This window comes from Equus przewalskii, chromosome 15 (assembly GCF_037783145.1).
Source record: "Equus przewalskii isolate Varuska chromosome 15, EquPr2, whole genome shotgun sequence".
Taxonomy (NCBI): Eukaryota; Metazoa; Chordata; class Mammalia; order Perissodactyla; family Equidae; genus Equus; species Equus przewalskii.
The window spans coordinates 33,591,061-33,611,757 of record NC_091845.1 but is presented as its reverse complement, the minus strand read 5'-3'; the positions used below and the strand labels follow the sequence as shown (position 1 = coordinate 33,611,757).

Sequence of the window (20,697 nt, the reverse complement as noted above, 5' to 3'; positions counted from 1 at the left end):
AAAGCCCATAACACTGTTGCAGACCCCAAGGAGGAAGCACGTCTAGGTGGGCTGCAACAGTAGGCACCAGCAGCCTGAAGCCCCGCCATGATGGCCCCCACGGCAGAAGAGGGAATCCAAAGGACCACTGTGACTACGAGGAGGGGCCCAGGCCCAGTTAGCAACTGCGGATAGGGTTCCTGGTTGGTGCAGTATAAACAGCTGCTCCCCCACCACACCAGCAGAAACAAGTGGAAGGAGCAACTAATCTCTATCTCTATGTGGAGGCACAAATCTACAACATCAAGCAATATGAAAAAATACATTAAATCTCCAGAACAGAAGGAAAATAACAAATACACAGACAACAATCCCAAAGAAAATGAAATATATAACCTAAATGACGATGACTTCAAAACAGCCATCATTAAAATACTCAATGAGTTAAGAGAGAATTCAGATAGACAACTCAATGAGTTCAGGAGCTATGTCACAAAAGAGTTTGATATGATAAAGAAGAACCAAACAGAAATACTGGAAATGAAGAACACAATAGAGGAGATTAAGGAAAATCTAGATACACTGAACAGTAGCGCCGATAATATGGAGGAAAGAATTAGCAATTTGGAAGATGGGAATATAGAAATGCTGCAGGCAGAGGAGGAGAGAGAAGTAAGACTAAAAAGAAATGAAGAAACTCTCCGAGAATTATCAGACACAATTAGGAGATGCAACGTAAGGATTATAGGTATACCAGAGGGAGAAGAGAAGGAGAAAGGGGCAGAAAGCCTATTCAAAGAAATAATGGCTGAGAACTTCCCAAATCTGGTGAGAGAGATGGATCTTCAGGTGACAGAAGCCAATAGATCTCCAAACTTTATCAATGCAAGAAGACCAACCCCACGGCATATAGTAGTGAAGCTAGCAAAAGTCAACGACAAGGAGAAAATACTAAGGACAGCCAGGCAAAAGAAACTAACCTACAAAGGAACCCCCATCAGGCTATCAGCAGATTTCTCAGCAGAAACTTTACAGGCTAGAAGAGAGTAGAATGATATATTCAAAAATCTGAAGGACAAAAACTTACAGCCGAGAATTCTCTACCCAGTTAAAATATCCTTCAAATACGATGGAGAAATAAAAACTTTCCCAGATAAACAAAAATTAAGGGAGTTCATTGCCACCAAACCTCCTCTTCAGGAAATCCTCAGGAAAACCCTCATTCCTGAAAAATCAAAAAAAGGAAAGGGGCTACAAAACCAAGAGCAGAGGAGATAAGTAGAAGGACAGCAACAGAGAGTAGCAGCTCTTCATCAGAACAGATTAAACCATGGGATGAGAAACAAAGGAAACTGAAGAAAACCGGAAAACAAGACATAAAATGGTAGTGGTAGACCCGCACATCTCAATAATCACTCTAAATGTAAATGGATTGAATTCCCCAATCAAAAGACACAGAGTGGCAGGATGGATCAAAGAACAAGACCCAACAATATGCTGCCTCCAGGAAACACACTTCAGCCCCAAAGACAAACACAGACTCAGAGTGAAGGGATGGAGAACAATACTCCAAGCTAAGAATGAACAAAAGAAAGAAGGTGTCGCTATACTAATATCAGACAAGGTAGACTTCAAAGCAAAGCAGATAAAGAAAGACAAAGAGGGACAGTATATAATGATAAAAGGGACTCTCCACCAAGAAGACATAACACTTATAAATATATACGCACCCAACACAGGAGCACCAAAATTTGTAAAGCAACTCTTCACAGAACTAAAAGAAGACAGCAACAACAATACAATAATAGTAGGGGACCTCAACACACCATTAACACCAATGGACAGAACATCCAGACAGAAAATCAACAAGGAAATAATAGAATTAAATGAAAAATTAGACCAGATGGACTTAATAGATATACATAGAACACTTCATCCAAAAACAGCAGGTTACACATTCTTCTCAAGTGCACATGGAACATTCTCAAGGATTGACCATATTTTGGGAAACAAAGCAAACATCAATAAATACAAGAGAGTTGAAATAATATCAAGCATCTTTTCTGATCATAATGCTATGAAACTAGAAATCAACTACAAGAAAAAAGCAGAGAAAGGTGCAAAAATGTGGAGACTAAACAACACGCTTCTGAACAAACAATGGATTATTGAAGAAATTAAATATTATCTGGAGACAAATGAAAATGAGAACACGACATACCAAATCATTTGGGATGCAGCAAAAGCAGTCCTAAGAGAGAAATTCATCGCAATACAGGCTCACCTCACTAAACAAGAAAAAGCTCACATAAGCAACCTCAAACAACACCTAACAGAACTAGAAAAAGAAGAACAAACAAAGCCCAGAGTCAGTAGAAGGAGGGAAATAATAAAAATAAGAGCAGAAATAAACGATATTGAAACAAAAAAGACAGTAGAAAGGATCAATGAAACAAAGAGTTGGTTCTTCAAAAAAATTAACAAACCTTTAGCCAGACTCACCAAGAAAAGAAGAGAGAAATCTCAAATAAATAAAATTAGGAATGAGAGAGGAGAAATCACAACAGATACCAATGAAATACAAGGGATCATAAGAGAATACTATGAAAAACTATATGCCAACAAATTGAACAACCTGGAAGAAATGGACAACTTCCTACACTCCTACAACCTCCCCAAACTGAATCAGGAAGAAATAGAGAATCTGAATAGGGCAATCACAAGTAAGGAAATAGAAACGGTAATCAAAAACCTCCCCAAAAATTAGAGTCCAGGACCAGACGGCTTCTCTGGAGAATTCTACCAAACATTCAAAGAAGACTTAATACCTATTCTTCTCAAACTATTCCAGAAAATTGAGGAAGATGGAGTACTCCCTAACACATTCTATGAAGCCAACATCACTCTGATCCCCAAACCTGACAAGGACAACACAAAGAAGGAGAACTACAGGCCGATATCACTGATGAATATAGATGCAAAAATCCTCAACAAAATTCTGGCAAACCGAATACAGCAATACATCAAAAAGATTATACACCATGATCAAGTGGGATTTATATGAGGGACACAGGGATGGTTCAACATCCGCAAGTCCATCAACGTGATACACTACATCAACAAAATGAAAAACAAAAACCACATGATCATCTCAATAGATGCAGAGAAAGCATTCGACAAGATCCAACACCCATTTATGATAAAAACCCCCAGTAAAATGGGTATAGAAGGAAAGTACCTCAACATAATAAAGGCCATATATGACAAACCCACAGCCAACATCATACTCAATGGACAAAAACTGAAAGCCATCCCTCTGAGGACAGGAACAAGACAAGGGTGCCCACTTTCACCACTCCTATTCAACATAGTACTGGAGGTTTTGGCCAGAGCAATTCGGCAGGAAAAAGAAATAAAAGGAATCCAAATAGGTAATGAAGAAGTAAAACTCTCGCTGTTTGCAGATGACATGATCTTATATATAGAAAACCCCAAAGAATCCACAGAAAAACTATTAGAAATAATCAACAACTACAGCAAAGTAGCAGGGTATAAAATCAACATACATAAATCAGTAGTATTTCTATACACTAACAATGAACTAACAGAAAAAGAACTCAAGAACTCAATCCCATTCACAATAGCAATGAAAAGAATAAAATACCTTGAGATAAACTTAACCAAGGAAGTGAAGGATGTATACAATGAAAACTACAAGACTTTCTTGAAAGAAATTGACGATGACATAAAGAGATGGAAAGACATTCCATGCACATGGATTGGAAGAATAAACACAGTTAAAATGTCCATACTACCTAAAGCAATCTACAGATTCAATGCTATCCCAATCAGAATCCCAAGAACATTCTTCACAGAAATTGAACACAGAATCCTAAAATTCATACGGGGCAACAAAAGACCGCAAATTGCTAAAGCAATCCTGAGCAAGAAAAACAAAGCCGGCGGAATCACAATCCCCAATTTCAAAACATCCTACAAAGCTACAGTGATCAAAACAGCATGGTACTGGTACAAAAACAGGTCCACAGATCAATGGAACAGAATTGAAAGCCCAGAGATAAAACCACACATCTATGGACAGCTAATCTTCGACAAAGGAGCAGAGGGCCTACAATGGAGAAAAGAATGTCTCTTCAACAAATGGTGCTGGGAAAACTGGACAGCCACATGCAAAAGACTGAAAATTGACCATTCTTTTTCACCACACAGCAAAATAAACTCAAAATGGATCAAAGACCTAAAGATTAGGCCTGAATCAATAAGTCTTCTAGAAGAGAATATAGGCAGTACACTCTTTGACATCAGTTTCAAAAGAATCTTTTCGGACACTATAACTCCTCAGTTGAGGGAAACAATAGAAAGAATAAACAAATGGGACTTCATCAGACTAAAGAGCTTCTTCAAGGCAAGGGAAAACAGGATTGAAACAAAAAAACAGCTCACTAATTGGGAAAAAATATTTACAAGCCACTTATCTGACAAAGGGTTAATCTCCATAATATACAAAGAACTCACACGGCTTAACAACAAAAAAACAAACAACCCGATCAAAAAATGGGCAGAGGACATGAACAGACATTTCTCAAAAGAAGATATAAATATGGCCAATAGACACATGAAAAGATGTTCGTCATCGCTAATCATCAGGGAAATGCAAATCAAAACTACACTAAGATATCACCTTAGACCCGTTAGATTGGCAAAAACATCCAAAACCAAGAGCGACAAATGTTGGAGAGGTTGTGGAGAAAAAGGAACCCTCATACACTGTTGGTGGGAATGCAAACTGGTACAGCCACTGTGGAAAACAGTATGGAGATTTCTCAAAAAGTTAAAAATAGAAATACCCTATGACCCAGCCATCCCATTACTGAGTATCTATCCTAAGAACCTGAAATCAGAAATCCCAAGAGTCCCTTGCACCCCTATGTTCATCACAGCATTATTTACAATAGCCAAGATGTGGAACCAACCTACATGCCCAGAAACTGATGATTGGATAAAGAAGACATGGTATATATACACAACGGAATACTACTCAGCCATAAAAAAAGACAAAATTGGCCCATTCACAGCAACGTGGATGGACCTCGAGGGTATTACGTTAAGCGAAATAAGCCAGTCAGAGAAAGATGAACTCAATATGACTCCACTCATAGGTGGAAGTTAACATATTGACAAGGAGATCTGATCGGTGGTTACCAGGGAAAAGGGGGGGTGGGGGGAGGGCACAAAGGGGGAAGAGGTGTACCCACAACATGACTAACAAAAATGTACAACTGAAATCTCACAAGGTTGTAATCTATCATAACATTAATTAAAAAAAAAAAAAGTGGCTAAAGTCAAGCCAGGGAGTGATAGTATCAATAAGACAAATCACAAGCTTATTTGCACTCCTCTGGTGAAGGTTGGTCGTTGATTGTTTTCAATAAAATGCTAGTTCATCATTCCAAGTGCCTAGAAAAGAAAGCATTAACTTTGGTCCAGAAACCTGCTGTGAAACTAGGCAAGGAATATGCAATTATAGTATTATGTAACATTCTCTCTTTGAAATGGGCCATAACAATTTTAATAAAAAATCAATTATCTCAAAATAAGCAAATGATTAGTCATGACCATACAGTCCAAACAGAACACTGACTAATGAATCTGATGACTTTTCTTCCATGCTGCTTATGGGTTTAAGCAATAATTTCCTAAATTTATGCACTGTAAAAATATGACTTTCGATGGCATCACATGGGGGGCTTTATGTCTGTTAATAGCACTTTAACATTCCTTTCATATCTTAACCAGAACAGAGTGTATAAACTACTTTAAACATTATATTTGATTTAAATCTTCTAAAGAAATTCCAATCTTCACATAATTCTGAGTTATGAACAAAATATTACTTTTTAAAAGAGTTTTTAAGAGTGATTACAGAACTCTAACATATTATAAAATTTAAATTTTATTTTAAATCCAATTAATTAATACCAAATGTAATAGCTGAGTCTAAATAACACATTTGGAAACTAATAGTGATATATCTTTGAATATTACACTACCTAGTTCTAAAGGAAATTATTCTTTCACAATTCTGGCTAAGTACATCCAGAATATTCATAATTTGCATATTATAACTATTCCAAAAGAAATTTCTTGTCATAGATGGAACAAATAGGATACTTATAAATAAGCATGAACAATATTCAAAATAATTTTTCTTATGTCACACAGACAAAAAAATCAAAAAGAATCAACTGTATGCTTAACTCTTTCTAAGACCCTTCAAGCAAAAATATAATTATTAATGTAATACCTTTTAACTATGGAATTTCCTAAAATTAGCAATGTAGAGAACTGAGGTAATTATCTGGATGTTCTGAAACAAAACATAGGAATTCAAATCTTAAGTGTTATTTCAAATATTACTTGAGTTCTTTAGATATTAAAAGCCAGGATCAAGTGTGAGGTGTGTGTCTGTGTACCTGCCTGTGCTTGTACATGCTATGTGTATGCCCTGAATTATCTCTTAAATAGTTGTAATTTTCCGTTGTGTCAGGGGGACTAGTCTACAAGAGAATAAGATAATTTTCAGAAATAGACTTAAAAAAATCATAAGAAGAAACCACTGTTCCTAGACTAGGACTACGAAAACCTTTACAATTCAGCTCATCACGCCCCTGAGACTGCAGAGTCCTATAACCACATACAAATCAGGAAGACCTCACTGAACATTAACAAGAGTTTTTCTTCTCTCTGGACTAGAAAAATGCTTGGTCTTTTTCTTGTAAACCCTTATATAAAATGTGAGCCCTGCACAAGATGTATTTGCAGAAAAGATGGGGTATCAACGGATAATGACCAGGAGTGGGGGAAGTCAGACGTGTGGGAACATCAGAGGGGGTCTCAAGTGGCCCTGGCCCGTAGCAAGGTTACCCCGAGCATCTCCAAATCAGTCATTTGCCTGGCATCAATGAGGTTACTAACACGAAGCACTAAATTTAGGACCCAGAAGGTCTAAAGATTTATTAAAAATTTATAAGAGACCTCCGGATACCATCTGTGGGCACGATAACCACTAGGGCTTCAGCAGAGAAGGTATTTGAGACTGACGAAAAAACCATGTTATTTGTCCAGAATTAAGAACTAAGGGAAGAAAAGAACTCAACTGAAGATAACCTGCACAGTGTTTATAACGACGAGACAAAACTCCTCCAGGAGTGGAGACTGGTAGTTACGCTGCAGAAAGGTTATTATTACAGGAAATAATAAGCATACAAAGCCAAAATTTTAGATTCTTAAGAAATGGCATTAGAGTATCACTTAGTAAAAGGGAATGACTAAAGCAAAAGTAAAAGATTTTTAAAGTAGAAGGTTTATTTCTACTCTAGGGAAAAAACATTCCCAGGAGGACTTCAAAGCTTAATCCTTATTTACTCTGATTTAGTTTACACCGATGGACACAGGACTGAGTGGAAATTACCTTAATTAACAGAAACAACTAAGTTATAATTTATCAAAATTTGTAGGGTGGCCATGTTCAAAACAAACATACAAATACAAAAGAAATGTCCTAGGTACCAATAACTGGTTAAAAAAATAAAAGGAGAAATACAGTATTCATAACAGTAACCTAAAAATCATATATATAGTAATGCTTAGGACTATCCTGCAAAAGAAATATCATGGGCCTACAATAGGAAAATGTCAAAACTTTACTGTAAAAGATCACTGAAATACATGAAGTTCTACCAAGTTCATGGATGGGAAGAAATAATATTGGAAAAATATCAATCATTCTAAAATCATTTTATAGGTTGAATATAATTCAAATTAAAATTACCAGTTGTCCCTCTTAATTGACAAGGTGATCCTTGTCAATAAAATAGTATCAAGACCAGTGAATAAAGAAGGAATTATTTGATAAATAGTGCTGGAATAATTAGTAGATCAGTTAGAAAAATATAAAGTTAGAATCTCACCACTCAACATGAATCAAAATAAACTAAAGATAGATAAAGGGGTTAAACTGATGTAAAAAGTAACACTAAATTTTTTTTAAATATAGGTGAGTGTCTATTTTTGAAATCAGAGAATGACTTCTAAACATAAAGGCAATGACAAAATCCTAAAGGGAAACACAGGTCAAGAAACCTAAAAACAGTTCTCTTTATAAAAAAATTTAAGTTAAATAAAATTTTGCCACAAATCTAACAAAGGCTCTATATAAAGCATAGAATAACTCATATAAACCAATAAACGAAACAGTAAACTCAAAAACAAGTACACAAATTACTTAAATAATTTACAAAAGAAAAGTACAAACAGCTAATAAATGTATAAAAACCTCAACCACTCCAGTAATTACAGAAAGGAAAGTTAAAATGAGGAAAAAATTCCACCTATGCATTTGTCAAAGTTATGTAAAATGACACTCTCGCTGTTGGTCAAGGTGTGGCAGAAAGGCTGCCTTTATTCAGTGCTGGAAGAAACATGCTTTGGTAGGACTTCTCTAAAATGCAACATAGCAGGAACTATTTAAAATCATTTGCCCAGGAATTTATTTTATTAAAAAAATAAAAATGTTATACTGGCCAAAAAAGGAAGAAATGATCAACATTAGGGGAATGAGTAAATAGAGTGGAGTATCATACAATCATTAAAATAGAGTTTTGGAAGGAGACAATTATATCAGAAAATTCTGGTGCTATTATTAAAAATAGGATATAAAACTGAATAAACACTTTGACACAATTTGGTGAAAAGAAATAGAGTATTAGATAAGACAAAAGAGAAGAAAGGAGAGAGGGAGGAAGAAAGGGAAGGAAAGAAGGAAGTCAGAAAGAGGAAGGGAGGGAAAGAGGAGAAAGAACAGAAGGATTAAGCAAGAGAGAAGAGAACAATAACAACCAAAAGACGTCTGGGTCGGGAAAAACCCAATGTTCCTAACACTCTGTAGTGAGATGTCCTGTCATTTTTATTTTCTCTTGTGTGCTTTCGCAAATTCCCCACTGTAAAAACATAGTCCTTTTTTAACAGACTATGAAGAATGTAAAATCCATCATGCTGTGCCCCTATCGGTCCAAAAAGAGTTGGACCCTGAGAATATCTGCAGACAGGGGGAGTTAAAGTAATGAGGGTTTGGCTATATTCCCAGGATGCCAAAACAATGGGTTAGGTTAATTAACTTGGGGAGAAAAGTCAGTCAATGACTCTTGAATTAGTCACCTAAAGGACGGAAAAGTTCACTTTTGCATCTTAGAGACCCATCGCTGGGGTGAAAACAAAGGCAAAGTCCAGGAAGTCCTTGTCATCAACATTTCTGGAAATGGTCTAAAAGTTAACAGAACTATTTCTTTGGCCCTACTGATCTCGACAGGGATGGTGAACTCCTATCGGGGTCCTGGTAAACCTTTGCTGCTGCGGAAACAAAGCTCTCCCCATTTGTCCTGTACACACCCAAAACGTGACATACTTAAGGTTTTCTCCCGTCCTTAACTAGTAAGTGTGAAACAATTTCAGTGGGATTACTTTACACCTTTTTAAAATGATCTAAAGAAAACATCCATTTTTCCCAGGGTCAATTTTCCAGCTTGAAGATAATTCAATCTTATTTGTCTTTCTTCACCTCTCCATTGTCTTGAGCCTGCTTATTAACACTTCCATTCAAATGTTACGGGAAAGGAAACATGGATTATTTTTGCTGCTCTGCTAAAAAGTATATTGGGGAAAGGAGGTTAATAAAGATGCTCTAACGGGGCTTGAGGAATTCTATTTGCTAAAATAAAGTTTGTTTTAAAGAATAGAAGGTGGAGGCTGAAGCTAATTAAATACACCCAAGCGTCTTGTGTATCATGGTATATGTCTCCTGGAGCAGCAGTTTAACAAAAAGTTGTTAGCTGAACTGTTTCCTTTATCCATGCAATTCCTTTTCCCCAGGATGGGAATTTATAAGTAGGAGGTACTTAGAATGCATGATAGCAAAGATCGCATCTGCCAAATGACAAACCCCGGTCATCTTTATGTAATATTTCTCCCGGTAAGTCACTTGAGTTGACAAAACAAAACAAAAAAACTCTTTAACCCTAAGTTAAAGAAACAAATAAACAGCTTCATATAAATGCACACCTGTCATTAGGACAAAAATATTAGTGGTGGCATCTGGGCTGTTTTACACATACTTTTACTAGTTACCTGTTTTTTGTACCATTAAGCTAAGATCAGAATTGTTACTGTTATTAGGAGGCTGTATTTTATTTTGTCCTGAGCCAAATGACATGTTTTTAACTCTTACAAAACCCACGATAATGTTAGGCATTTACCAATCTCAAAGAGCATGGCCCTATTTTTAAACCTAAACCTATTTTAACTTCTGGCGCTTGAATGTAATAGACGCTAAGTTGTTTGCTATTTTACAAATGCTAACCCGTTTGGCATAGATAAGTCAACATTTGAAGGATCTAAGAAAGAATTCCATGAGCCTAGATCTACAGCTGACTTCTGCTTTTAGAGTTGAAGTTAAGAAAAAGGTAATAACAGAGCTGGTAATATTTCCTCGAGTTCTTAATTTTTAAATTTCATATTCAAAAGAAATGGCAGTGGGCTCTGCACTGGTCATTTCTTTCGACAGAACGGAAATGGGAAGACTCATAAATATTTTCGAAACCTCCCCAGAATGGCACACCGTGACATGTGATCAATGGATCCTCATGCTTTGATATGTTACAGCGGGAACTTTCAGAAATGACTTACTGGGTTGTACATCTGATTGAACAACTGCTCAGCTTGCTACATTGCAAAGTTGGGGAGGCATTGAAGCACAGACAGGGAAAGAAGGAAAGATCCAGAAAAACAGCGTTAGCTTAACAAATCCAGTGCATTTGCACAGACGAACTGGTCATTAAAAAAGAAGAAATTTCAGTTTCTCAACATTCCACAGTGAAAGTGAGAGGCTCTAGGGAAACAGAAATGTTGACTTTGGCTCCTAAAAAAGAATAGCTGGAATAAGAAATTTAAGGTTTGTGTTACTTTCCCTTTCTCAAGTTAAATAACCCATGAAATAAAGAAAGCTGTCCACTTTTGATGATACATGAAGTGCTGGCCTCTAGCAATGAATCAGAAGAAGTACTTTTGGCCAAGCTTGCAATTTATTACCTGAACTTCAAAGATGGTAATAATAAAAGATTAATTAAATCTTATCATTGAATTTATAGCTCCTCTTTTATATTAACACAAGCCTGAATTTTCTATTCAGTCTAACTTTGGAAAAATATAGATCAGCAAACAGCAGGTTAGCAATAGCAAAATATCAGTAAGCAAGACATTACAGGATTAACAGTAAATGGGAGAAGAAAAAATTCAAGTCAGCAGGAAGAATAAAAAGAACCAAAATACAGGATTATCCATTGCCCATTACCAGTTTCTACTGTTTGTTCACAATGAATACAAAATGTAATTTTTAGTGACTATTCTATTTAATTATGTTCCAAGTGCTTTAGAATCTGTGATGCTCTCTTGTCTATTTTGTGCAGGAGATTTAAATGTTTGTGGATTTAAATGTACTAAATAATATTTTAAATAGCACTCTCAGGTCCTATTTCTTAAATATCTGCCTCATTAATTTGGGGCTCAACATCAAGGTGCAGAAGGTGAAATACTGTAGGAACTTTCACTTCGCCAAGCTAAGACAAGCACCTTTGAAGAGCCTGAATTTTTGTTTCTTCAGCTTTGATGGAGTAAATGATAATTTTACCATGGTTAAAAAAAAACCCTCCTCAAACATGATGTTAATCGGAAAATTACCAAATAGCACAAATCATAACGTTTTGAATTGCTATTGCTTCTCAATTGATTTCTAGTCATATAAATTGACTTCTACATTTTAAACATCAAACACTCTTTTGAAAGATAAAATGATCCACACATTACTAATTAGGTTCTTCTGAACCCCTAGGTATCTATTTAAGACTAACGAATGCACTAATTTATAAAGCACACTCATAACTAGTAGTTATGCGTCATTTTGTTAGTATCCTTTTATCAGCCTCACTAATATCAGCAAAGATTTCCTCAGGCATGAATATTCGATTGTACTGTTTTTAAGAGAAGGGATGCAATGTGTAAGGGATACTTCCTTTTCTGCCTAGAACCATTTTGCATCACAAAGTATTTGAAGATGTCTTAAATTAACACAGTATAGTAAAGAGTTAAAAGTAACAACGTGTGTGAATGTTCTCCACAAACTTTTATGTAAAGATGCACCTTACCAATGTCAAGCATTGTTCATAAGACAAAATCAAATTTAAATCACCATTTGGATTCCATTGTCACTGGCAGAAAAGGTTTCTGTTCAGCTAAATACATCTACGATGTTGCGTAGATTTTAAGGCAAAAATACCTGGAGGGTCACAAATCTTGAGCAAAATTCCATTGGGAATTCATGGTTTATTTATGACATAATAAAATCATTATGTTTTCAGCTTTCATTTAGCAACCCTTTACATTTTATTCACAAGTCACATACCCTTTTATTTAAAAAGAGGTCCAGACACTCCTTAAGCTTTTATAGCTGCTTATTTTTCCATGAGTAAATGATGTGTTTATATGTGTATTCACATACTGTTGGCTTATATTTTCAAATATTTCATGTAGATCTCAATTCTTTTTAAGGTGATGGGTACTTGAGGTTTTTACAGAACTATTTATTAGCAGAAATTAAAGACTACTAGAAAAGGTATTTTAAACTTTTGAATTTAGTTGATGCTAGAGAGCCAAAAACAACAAAACAGCATCTGCAGGTTAGGTATAAAAATATTTAAATTATAATTACCCTATTTAATCTCACTGTACTGTGCATTTAGGAGATAGTATAAGCAATGATTATTTATATACTTAGAAATAAGTTATCTTTTCATAAACTAAATAGGTCCCTTTACAGCAAGACAACCATATTTGTTCCTTTAATCCTGGTGATATGGCAGAATGTTAAAATGTCGTCAGGAATAATGCTAAAATGTTTACAGAATTTGGTCTATGACTTTCAGTATGTGGTGTGTACCTGAGAGTCTAGGAAAACCACATGCTCTAAGTGATTTTTGGGGTGGACCATAGCTATGTTGAAAGAAACTAAATTGAACTGCACGGATGTTGACTTAACTAGTCAAGTCATATACATGGGAACTATAAGCATCAATACATGAACCTCTTCCTTTTAATTACCAGAGGATTTCAAATTCCATAGATGAGTGACACTAAAAAGGAGGGTGTCAAGTATGTATCTGCAGAAATAACATATGAGGTGCCCTCATCTCCATAATGGCCCTTTAGAGTTGATGAAGGGCATCTTTCATGCCCAGGTCTATTCGAGGTCGTCCTTCTTCCAGTCTCAGTACACGGCAAGGTACTGGGTGAGATAACACAAAAGACCACCACATGGAGCCAATGGAGTTCTCTCTTTCACAGAGTTCTCTTAGAGCCTGCCTATGATCACAAAACTGTTCATTAAATAAAAAGTACCTTTTATACGTTCACTTCTTGATATGCCTATGCGTGTATAACACATTGCAGAATACATTTATATATATGTCAAGAATGTATATCATACACCCAATGCATAAATAGCCAAGTCAATCTCCATTTAAACATCCTCAAATGGGCAATTTAAATTCTTCTATTTATTGTTCAAGATTTCTACTTGACTAGATATTGCTTGAAAAAAATGAGATGAGTGGATTGGGAAACAGATTTGCAATATGGAGATTTTCTTGCTGTTTTGCTGTAAAAGGATTTGATCTGTATATTTATCTTTTCCTGCATTAGTAAGGAGATTTTATTGGTGTGAAATTTCTCATGGCAATTTCCTAAAGTTCCATAGTAAAGTGAACACGGTATAATCACATTACAGTTATATATTGCACCATACAAAATAGTATATTAAATTTTAAAATATCCAGAATAATTTCTCCACAGACATATGATGCTTTCACATCCCTATCGTCCATATCATATATTTTCATAAGGTTAACAAATAAATCTCCATTCCAGTGTGCTATGAATTATACATAGTCAAATTTTATTATATGCTCTGTTTGATTGTTTAGATTCTTATATCTTTTTTGAATAAGTTTATAAGTTGTCAAAGGGAAACAAAATGCTTAAACTCATAATGTTATGAGTTTTATATGAACAATGAGTGCAGACGTACCAAACAACACAGGGAAAAAGTCAAAGGAACAATGCATGACTGGAAATGTACTCCACAAAAATGTCCAGTTCAGAGAAAACATGTTAATGCTGCAATGTAAAGATCCTGCTTTCTTTTCCAAAGCCTTCTACATACAACAAGCTTTCTTAGACATAAGGCCATTTTTGGTCAAGTATAAACAGTCATGCAACAGATATTCTAGGGACTTGGCTATTTTGGTGAACTGCCTGAAATTCAGCGTCAGGTAAACTTTTACAAAGTTCCAATACAAAAATTGACCTACTTCTGAAAGTAGTAAAATTTTATCAGCATATAATGGGGCCCCTGGATTCTTTGGTTTGTTGCAAACATTTCCATTTATCTTTTCTCATAGATAAGCTTTGCCCAGAGAATAAGAGCTGGTTTTTAGACTATTTTTCACTTCCACTACTATTTTCATCTATTTTTCAAGTTTTTTTCAGACAGGAAACCTAAGATAACTTTTCAGGTTCACAGACAGATTTGATGCAGACTTCTTAAGAATAAAGTTAAGAGTGTTTATTAATTCTTTTATCAGCAGACAGGAAAAGATACGGGGTTTGTTTCTTTTGAAAAATGTCTCTTCCTTTCTCATTTTATAAATTCATTGTAAAATGAATATGTTTTTTCTTAGACTTCGCTTACCTTTTTTAACTGTGCTTCCAATTTGCTACATTCTTCCTTCTTTTGTTCAATGGCTATTTCTAGAGATTTTAATTTGGAGTCTCTTTTCAGCCCTGCTGAGGCTAATGAAGATGCATGTTCCTTGAGGTCAATTAAACTAGACTGAAAGGAAAAGAACACTAGTAAGTAAAACACTGCAATTTCTACCAGCAATGTCTTCAATTTGAAAACATTGATTCTATACATAGCAATAAAGTGTGCATTAGACAGAAAGGGTAAATATAGTCTTACTAAGGTAACAATAGTTGGTTCTGGCCAGGAAATTAAAGTTGGCCAGCTTACAGAACCGAGCAGGATCTAATTGCAGCAGAATCAAATGTGACCAAACGATGTGGTCAGAAAATGCATGTTTCACGTCTCAAAGTCATGCTAATGATGTAAGTCCCAAGGTGGTCTTTATATGTCATGGCAAAACAGACACCCTGAACCTTCCATTTACATTTATTGCTGTCAGGTCATGCAGACTCTAAGACAAATATGAAAGAAAATACTGGCTTTAATGCTTTTTCTCCCCCAAAGGACAAATCAAGTATAAAAGAAGCATCTATTAAGTTTTTATCAAATTCCATTTCTTTAACAGAAAAATGACCAATGGTTTTACAAACATCTTCCATAGAATCAAAGATTAAATTATACTAAAATTTAGACTAGGCTTTATGTTCCAGTCCTTTGTAAATCCAGATTCAGCAGATATAATGAGTCTCCCCAGCTCAGATATGGGGTTCCCTAAACTGTTCCATTCATCAATCACACCCAGAAATCAAGAGCTTCCCTGGATTCCAAACAATAAAGAAATGAATACTTGCATATATCACAAAATATAACTTGGTTAGCTAGGAGGGCAAGGTCCACCACCAAACAGGAAATGCTTAGCAACATCCAACTATGTGACTAAAATGTTCAGGTTTCACCCAGACTCAGACAATGTGCATCTCCTTTATATCCATTTGCAGCTTAGGAAGACAATAAGCACACAGTGGCCACTCAGTAAAGGAAGATGCCAAATATGTTACACCTGGGCTGCTTCCTGGGCATTGGAATAACCTTACTGATGAAGAGACCACCACCATCACCCAGCAAACAACCCAGCTCCTAACAACCCTCTGAGTGACAGCTTAGCCATTCTCATTTTTTATGGTCAAGAAACTGAGGCTCACTCAAGCTGAGCGTCTTCTCCAAGACCCTTCCCGAGCTATTAAACAGAGATAAAGGTCTCAAACCCAGGACTCTGACTAGAATCTCAATGCTCTTGATCATATCACTCCCACAGAACTAAAAGGACCTTAGAATCCAGGCGTTTTGTCATAGTGAAGATCATTATCACCCCAACTAAATTACAAGCTCCCTGCTGACAACAATTATATGTTGTTTTTCTTTATAAATTTAAAATTGCTGGGTGTGATAGCTTTATGTGTCAACTTGGCTAGGCTCTAGTCCTCAGTCATCCAATCAAACAGAATCTAGGTGTTACTGTGAAGGTATTTTATAGACGTGACTAACGTCTACATTCAGTTGACTTAAGTAAAGGAATTATACTCCACTGTCTGGGTGGACCTGATCCTATCAGTTGCAATGCCTTAGGAGCAGAACTGAGGTTTCCCTGAGAAAGAAGAAATCCCACCTGTGGACTGCAGCATCAGCTCGTGTCTGGGAGTTTCCAGTCTGCCCTTCCTAACGGCCCGCCCTAGGAATTTTGGACTTGCCTAGCCAGCCCCCATAACTATGTAAGCCAATTCCTAGCAATAAATTTCTTAATATGGTTAAATTTCTTAATACAGTTCTGTTTTTCTGGTGGAACCTTAATTGACACATCCGGCTCAGCGGCAGGCACGTTAATATACAGGAACAATAAATGTTTGCTGAAATCCTGTCTGAAATTCATACAATGTAGGCATTGTTTACAAAATTATTTTCATTTAAAGCTTATGGTTTATCATATCATCAAGATCTCTTTTCAATTAGAAGTATATTTTAAGGTGCAAACCCATGAATAACACTTGGAATCAGTGAAGAATGCTGCAAATAAGGTCAAAGCTTCTGTGCCTTCCGTCATATACCGACCACAGTCTTGACAGATCCCCCAAGTTGGACTTAACAGTGAAATGGCAGGAAGAAGATTTACATTCTTTATTTTCATAACAAAGAAATAATCTCCTCTCTAAAAAACCAGTGGGCTTAAATTTTAGGGAATACGAACTTTGCCTCTGAGTTTCCTCAAAACTCCTATTGCTCATCAATTCTTCCCCTCCTGGATTGCTAATTTAGATGGTACTTTAATTAGTATAGAATTACCAAAACCCAAGGGCTGAGGCAACACTGTGGAGCTGGGGAATGGACAGCTCTGCGGTGAGATAGCCCAGCAGGGTAAAAGGATTGTAACAGCCCAAAAGGAGATGGACACTTCCTACAGAAAAAAATAAGTGTGAAAGGATCAATTGTGGACAAGGGCATATATCTCAGAGTTTTGGAGACTGAATTAAATAATATGCATTGCTGCTTCTCGAACTTTTCCACCAAAGTATTCCTAAGTAAAGTAAAGGGTTTATAGGTACCCCTGAGAGTATGGGGGACATAGCCCAAAGATCCTCTCCATAATCCCCAAGCAAGAAATTTCTTTAAAATACATTGTTTTACTTTAAAAACATAGGTGAGATTTGTATTCTGTATCCATGTTTGCTCTAGCATAAAAATATTGTTTTAAATTATTTACCATAATGTAAAAATGATATTCCAGAAGAGCAGCCACATTTAACCTATACTTTGGTCCCGCATGGTACCACATCTCCTAACCTGGGGATATAGAATGATTCGTTTGAGAACCACAGTTGAAAGTAAAGCACTCGACACAAGGACTAGCCTATAACAGGATCTCAATAAGTAGAGTTGGTATTATTATTATTGATGCTGTTTTATCTCAAGCAAAAGATCACAGGACATTGCAAAAATATAGAATTCTCTAAGTCCCACAAATGTGATAAGACATCAAGAAAAGTTTCAAGGAGCTACACTGTATGCAGTTAGTAGAGTAGAGAAAATAGGCGTGGGGCATCACCAATGAAGGGAGGTACAGCAAATATTTTCCTTTGAATTCGGACAGCTTTACAAAGGAAAGACAACTATTTTCCCCAAGCCTTTACACAGTACCTCAAACGAAGTCTCTAGTCTCTTGAGGCTACCATGAATATCAATTTATCAGGGCTAGCAACATGGTTCATCTGTTTTTCCAGGCTCACCTCTTTTTCAGTCAGTTCGGCTTGTAAAGCATTGACCTTCTCTTTCAGGTCTTTGTTCTCTTTTCGGAAGGATTCTATCTCTTCTAGCCTTTCCCGATCATCTCTCTCCCGCTGTTCTTTCAAACGCTCAATTATTCTCTCCTGTAAGGCAATTGTCAAAAAGAAGAGGTGAGAACCCATCATTGTGTGTGCCAAGGTATGCTATAAAAGGGAATTATAAGCAGTAAATGTAAGAAATGCTCTAGAGGGGTCGGTCCTCTGGCCGAGTGGTTAAGTTCGCGCACTCTGCTGTGGCGGCCCCGGGTTTCACCGGTTCGGATCCTGGGTGCGGACATGGTACCGTTCATCAAGCCATGCTGAGGTGGCATTCCACATGCCACAACTAGAAGGACCCACAACTAAAAATATGCAACTATGTACCGTGGGGCTTTGGGGAGAAAGAGGAAAACTAAAATCTTAAAAAAAAAAAAGAAAGAAATGCTCTACAGGAATCAGCACATACAAGATATTCAAAACTGGGTTTGTGAAGAGAGGCTGTGTATAACAGCATTTGAGAAAGACAATCATTACAGCTTTCACCTTGTTAACAATACTTAGCATGATAGGTTTGCAAGGGACCTTAATGTTCAAGCTCTTGGTTCATGGTGGTACCTGGAAAACTCCAAGAGCAATTCCAGCAGAGGGAGGCTCAGGTATCAAGACTCTAGACTTGCCAAAGCCTTGTATGGGCAAAGGGAAGAAGCAGAACCAACCTCTTGGTTCAACCCTTTTTGCTTGGCTTTCCCATTTGATGTCAAAGAACCTTTCTTGGTTTCTGAAGACTCTTCTCTCGCTAGAAAGGGGATGAAAGTAGGGCTGGACCTAGGTCCTCCACGACTTAGGACTAGGGTCACAGCGCAAAATTGAGACAAAGGAAAGAACGACCTCATTCTATAAGTGATTTTCCACTGTGTCTGCAGATGTTTATTTACTTCTATATTCTTTCAGTGGCTTCTTGGCAGTCAGTAGATACTCTAAAACATCGCTTGAATTTGAGCAAAGTTCAAACAGCAGCTTTCCTTTATTGAGAGCTTACTACATGCTAGGTGCTGTGATGTGCTCTCATCTTGTTCTCATCACAACTATAGGGTCTGAATCAGTGCTACTGGTAGCAGTGTAGAGGTGAGGAAACCCAGGCTCAGAGAGGCTGGCTGACTCATCCAAGGTGACCAAGCTCATAAACAGAAGGCCCACCCTGGCATCCAGGGCTGTCTGAGTCTCAGCCGTGCCCATGAGACCAGACTACCACAAACATATGCCTGGAGCCACTCAAGGAGATCTGAGGACCTTTCTGCCCTTGACTTTAAAACTGAAATGAAAACACTATGCTGGTAGACATGTTTTCCAAAAATGTAGAACCTTACCAATATAAAAATAAGAACTTTCTTTTTTTAAGGAAAATTCCATTCGGGTAAAATTTGAGTTAGATATCTGAAATTTGTTTCAAATTACCCAACACATATCTGAACTTCCTTTCGGATGGCCATGTTAAAAAATATTGGTGCAAGAACTATGCTTAAGGATCTCGATATTATCTTTTATATTCTTGTAAGTGTATAGTTTTAAGACAATGCCTGATACCTAAGACAACTGTAAAACAGTGTTTGATGCAGAGGGAAGTTAGTTTGAACACTTAGCCTGTGATTTAGGATCCCCCAGAGAAGCAACTGTTCTACCCCAATGACAATAATTTATGTATCTAATCCTTTCAAGGAAAAAAAAAGGACCACTATTGTTTTGCAATTATTTAAAAACACTTTAAAATGAAGTATATTATTACAACCATGGGGGAGGAATTAGAAAAACTGAGTCTATTTATTGCCTACATTTGTTTCTTCTTGATTCCAGCTATAGTCCTACTTTACTCTGTCTGTGACATTGGGGAGTGGGTGATTATGTGATCTACAAAAGAAGGAAATACCCTTCATGCATGGTGAGTCTCTCAAGGGCTTTTAACAATTTCAGCAACGGAGCCCTGACTGCCTTTTGCCTACACTTATTGCAAAAGCATCGCGACTGGTCACCTGGCCACCAGGCCCTCTCCATCCCATCACTTCCACCACATGGCTGTTAGAGAGACATTTTTAAAGCCCCAAACTGATCATGTCACCTCACTATTTGGAAACCTTCCCAGGGATTGCTCTGGCCAAATCATGTGGCATTTATTCCCACTCGGCACCCTTCACATGGTTTTACTGCATGTCCTTCCTCCCAGCCTAGCTTTTCAAAGGGCAGCACCGGAATCCTACGACTCTTTTAACTCAGGGCTGGGCAAACTGTCTGGCATACAACAGGCAATTAAGAAGGCTGACGTGATGGGGGCTGGCCCCATGGCCGAGTGGTTAAGTTTGCATGCTCTGCTGCAGGCGCCCCAGTGTTTTGTTGGTTCGAATCCTGGGTGCGGACATGGCACTGCTCACCAAACCACGCTGAGGCAGCGTTCCACATGCCACAACTAGAAAGACCCACAACGAAGAATATACAACTACGTACCGGGGGGCTTTGGGGAAAAAGGAAAAAAAATTTTTAAAT

The 20,697-nt window shown here is 37.0% G+C and overlaps 1 protein-coding gene across 31 annotated transcripts in view; it reads right to left on the bottom strand.

Moving 5' to 3' along the window:
* The window catches only part of ERC2 (ELKS/RAB6-interacting/CAST family member 2), a 904,903-nt gene that overhangs the window by 466,467 nt on the left and 417,739 nt on the right, over window positions 1–20,697 (bottom strand). For 20 of the 31 annotated variants that reach the window (XR_011526902.1, XR_011526903.1, XR_011526900.1 and 17 more), the window contains 3 exons: window positions 18,127–18,267; window positions 14,855–14,995; window positions 10,741–10,776 (listed from right to left, as the gene is read on the bottom strand). Coding sequence is in view for 16 of the 31 variants with exons in the window: in XM_070574931.1 (XP_070431032.1) it covers window positions 10,741–10,776; window positions 14,855–14,995; window positions 18,127–18,267 (318 nt within the window). In the remaining 15 variants the exon portion in view is untranslated. The remainder of the gene's footprint in view (window positions 1–10,740; window positions 10,777–14,854; window positions 14,996–18,126; window positions 18,268–20,697) is intronic. The other 11 variants (XR_011526912.1, XR_011526913.1, XR_011526908.1 and 8 more) reach the window with 1 other exon arrangement.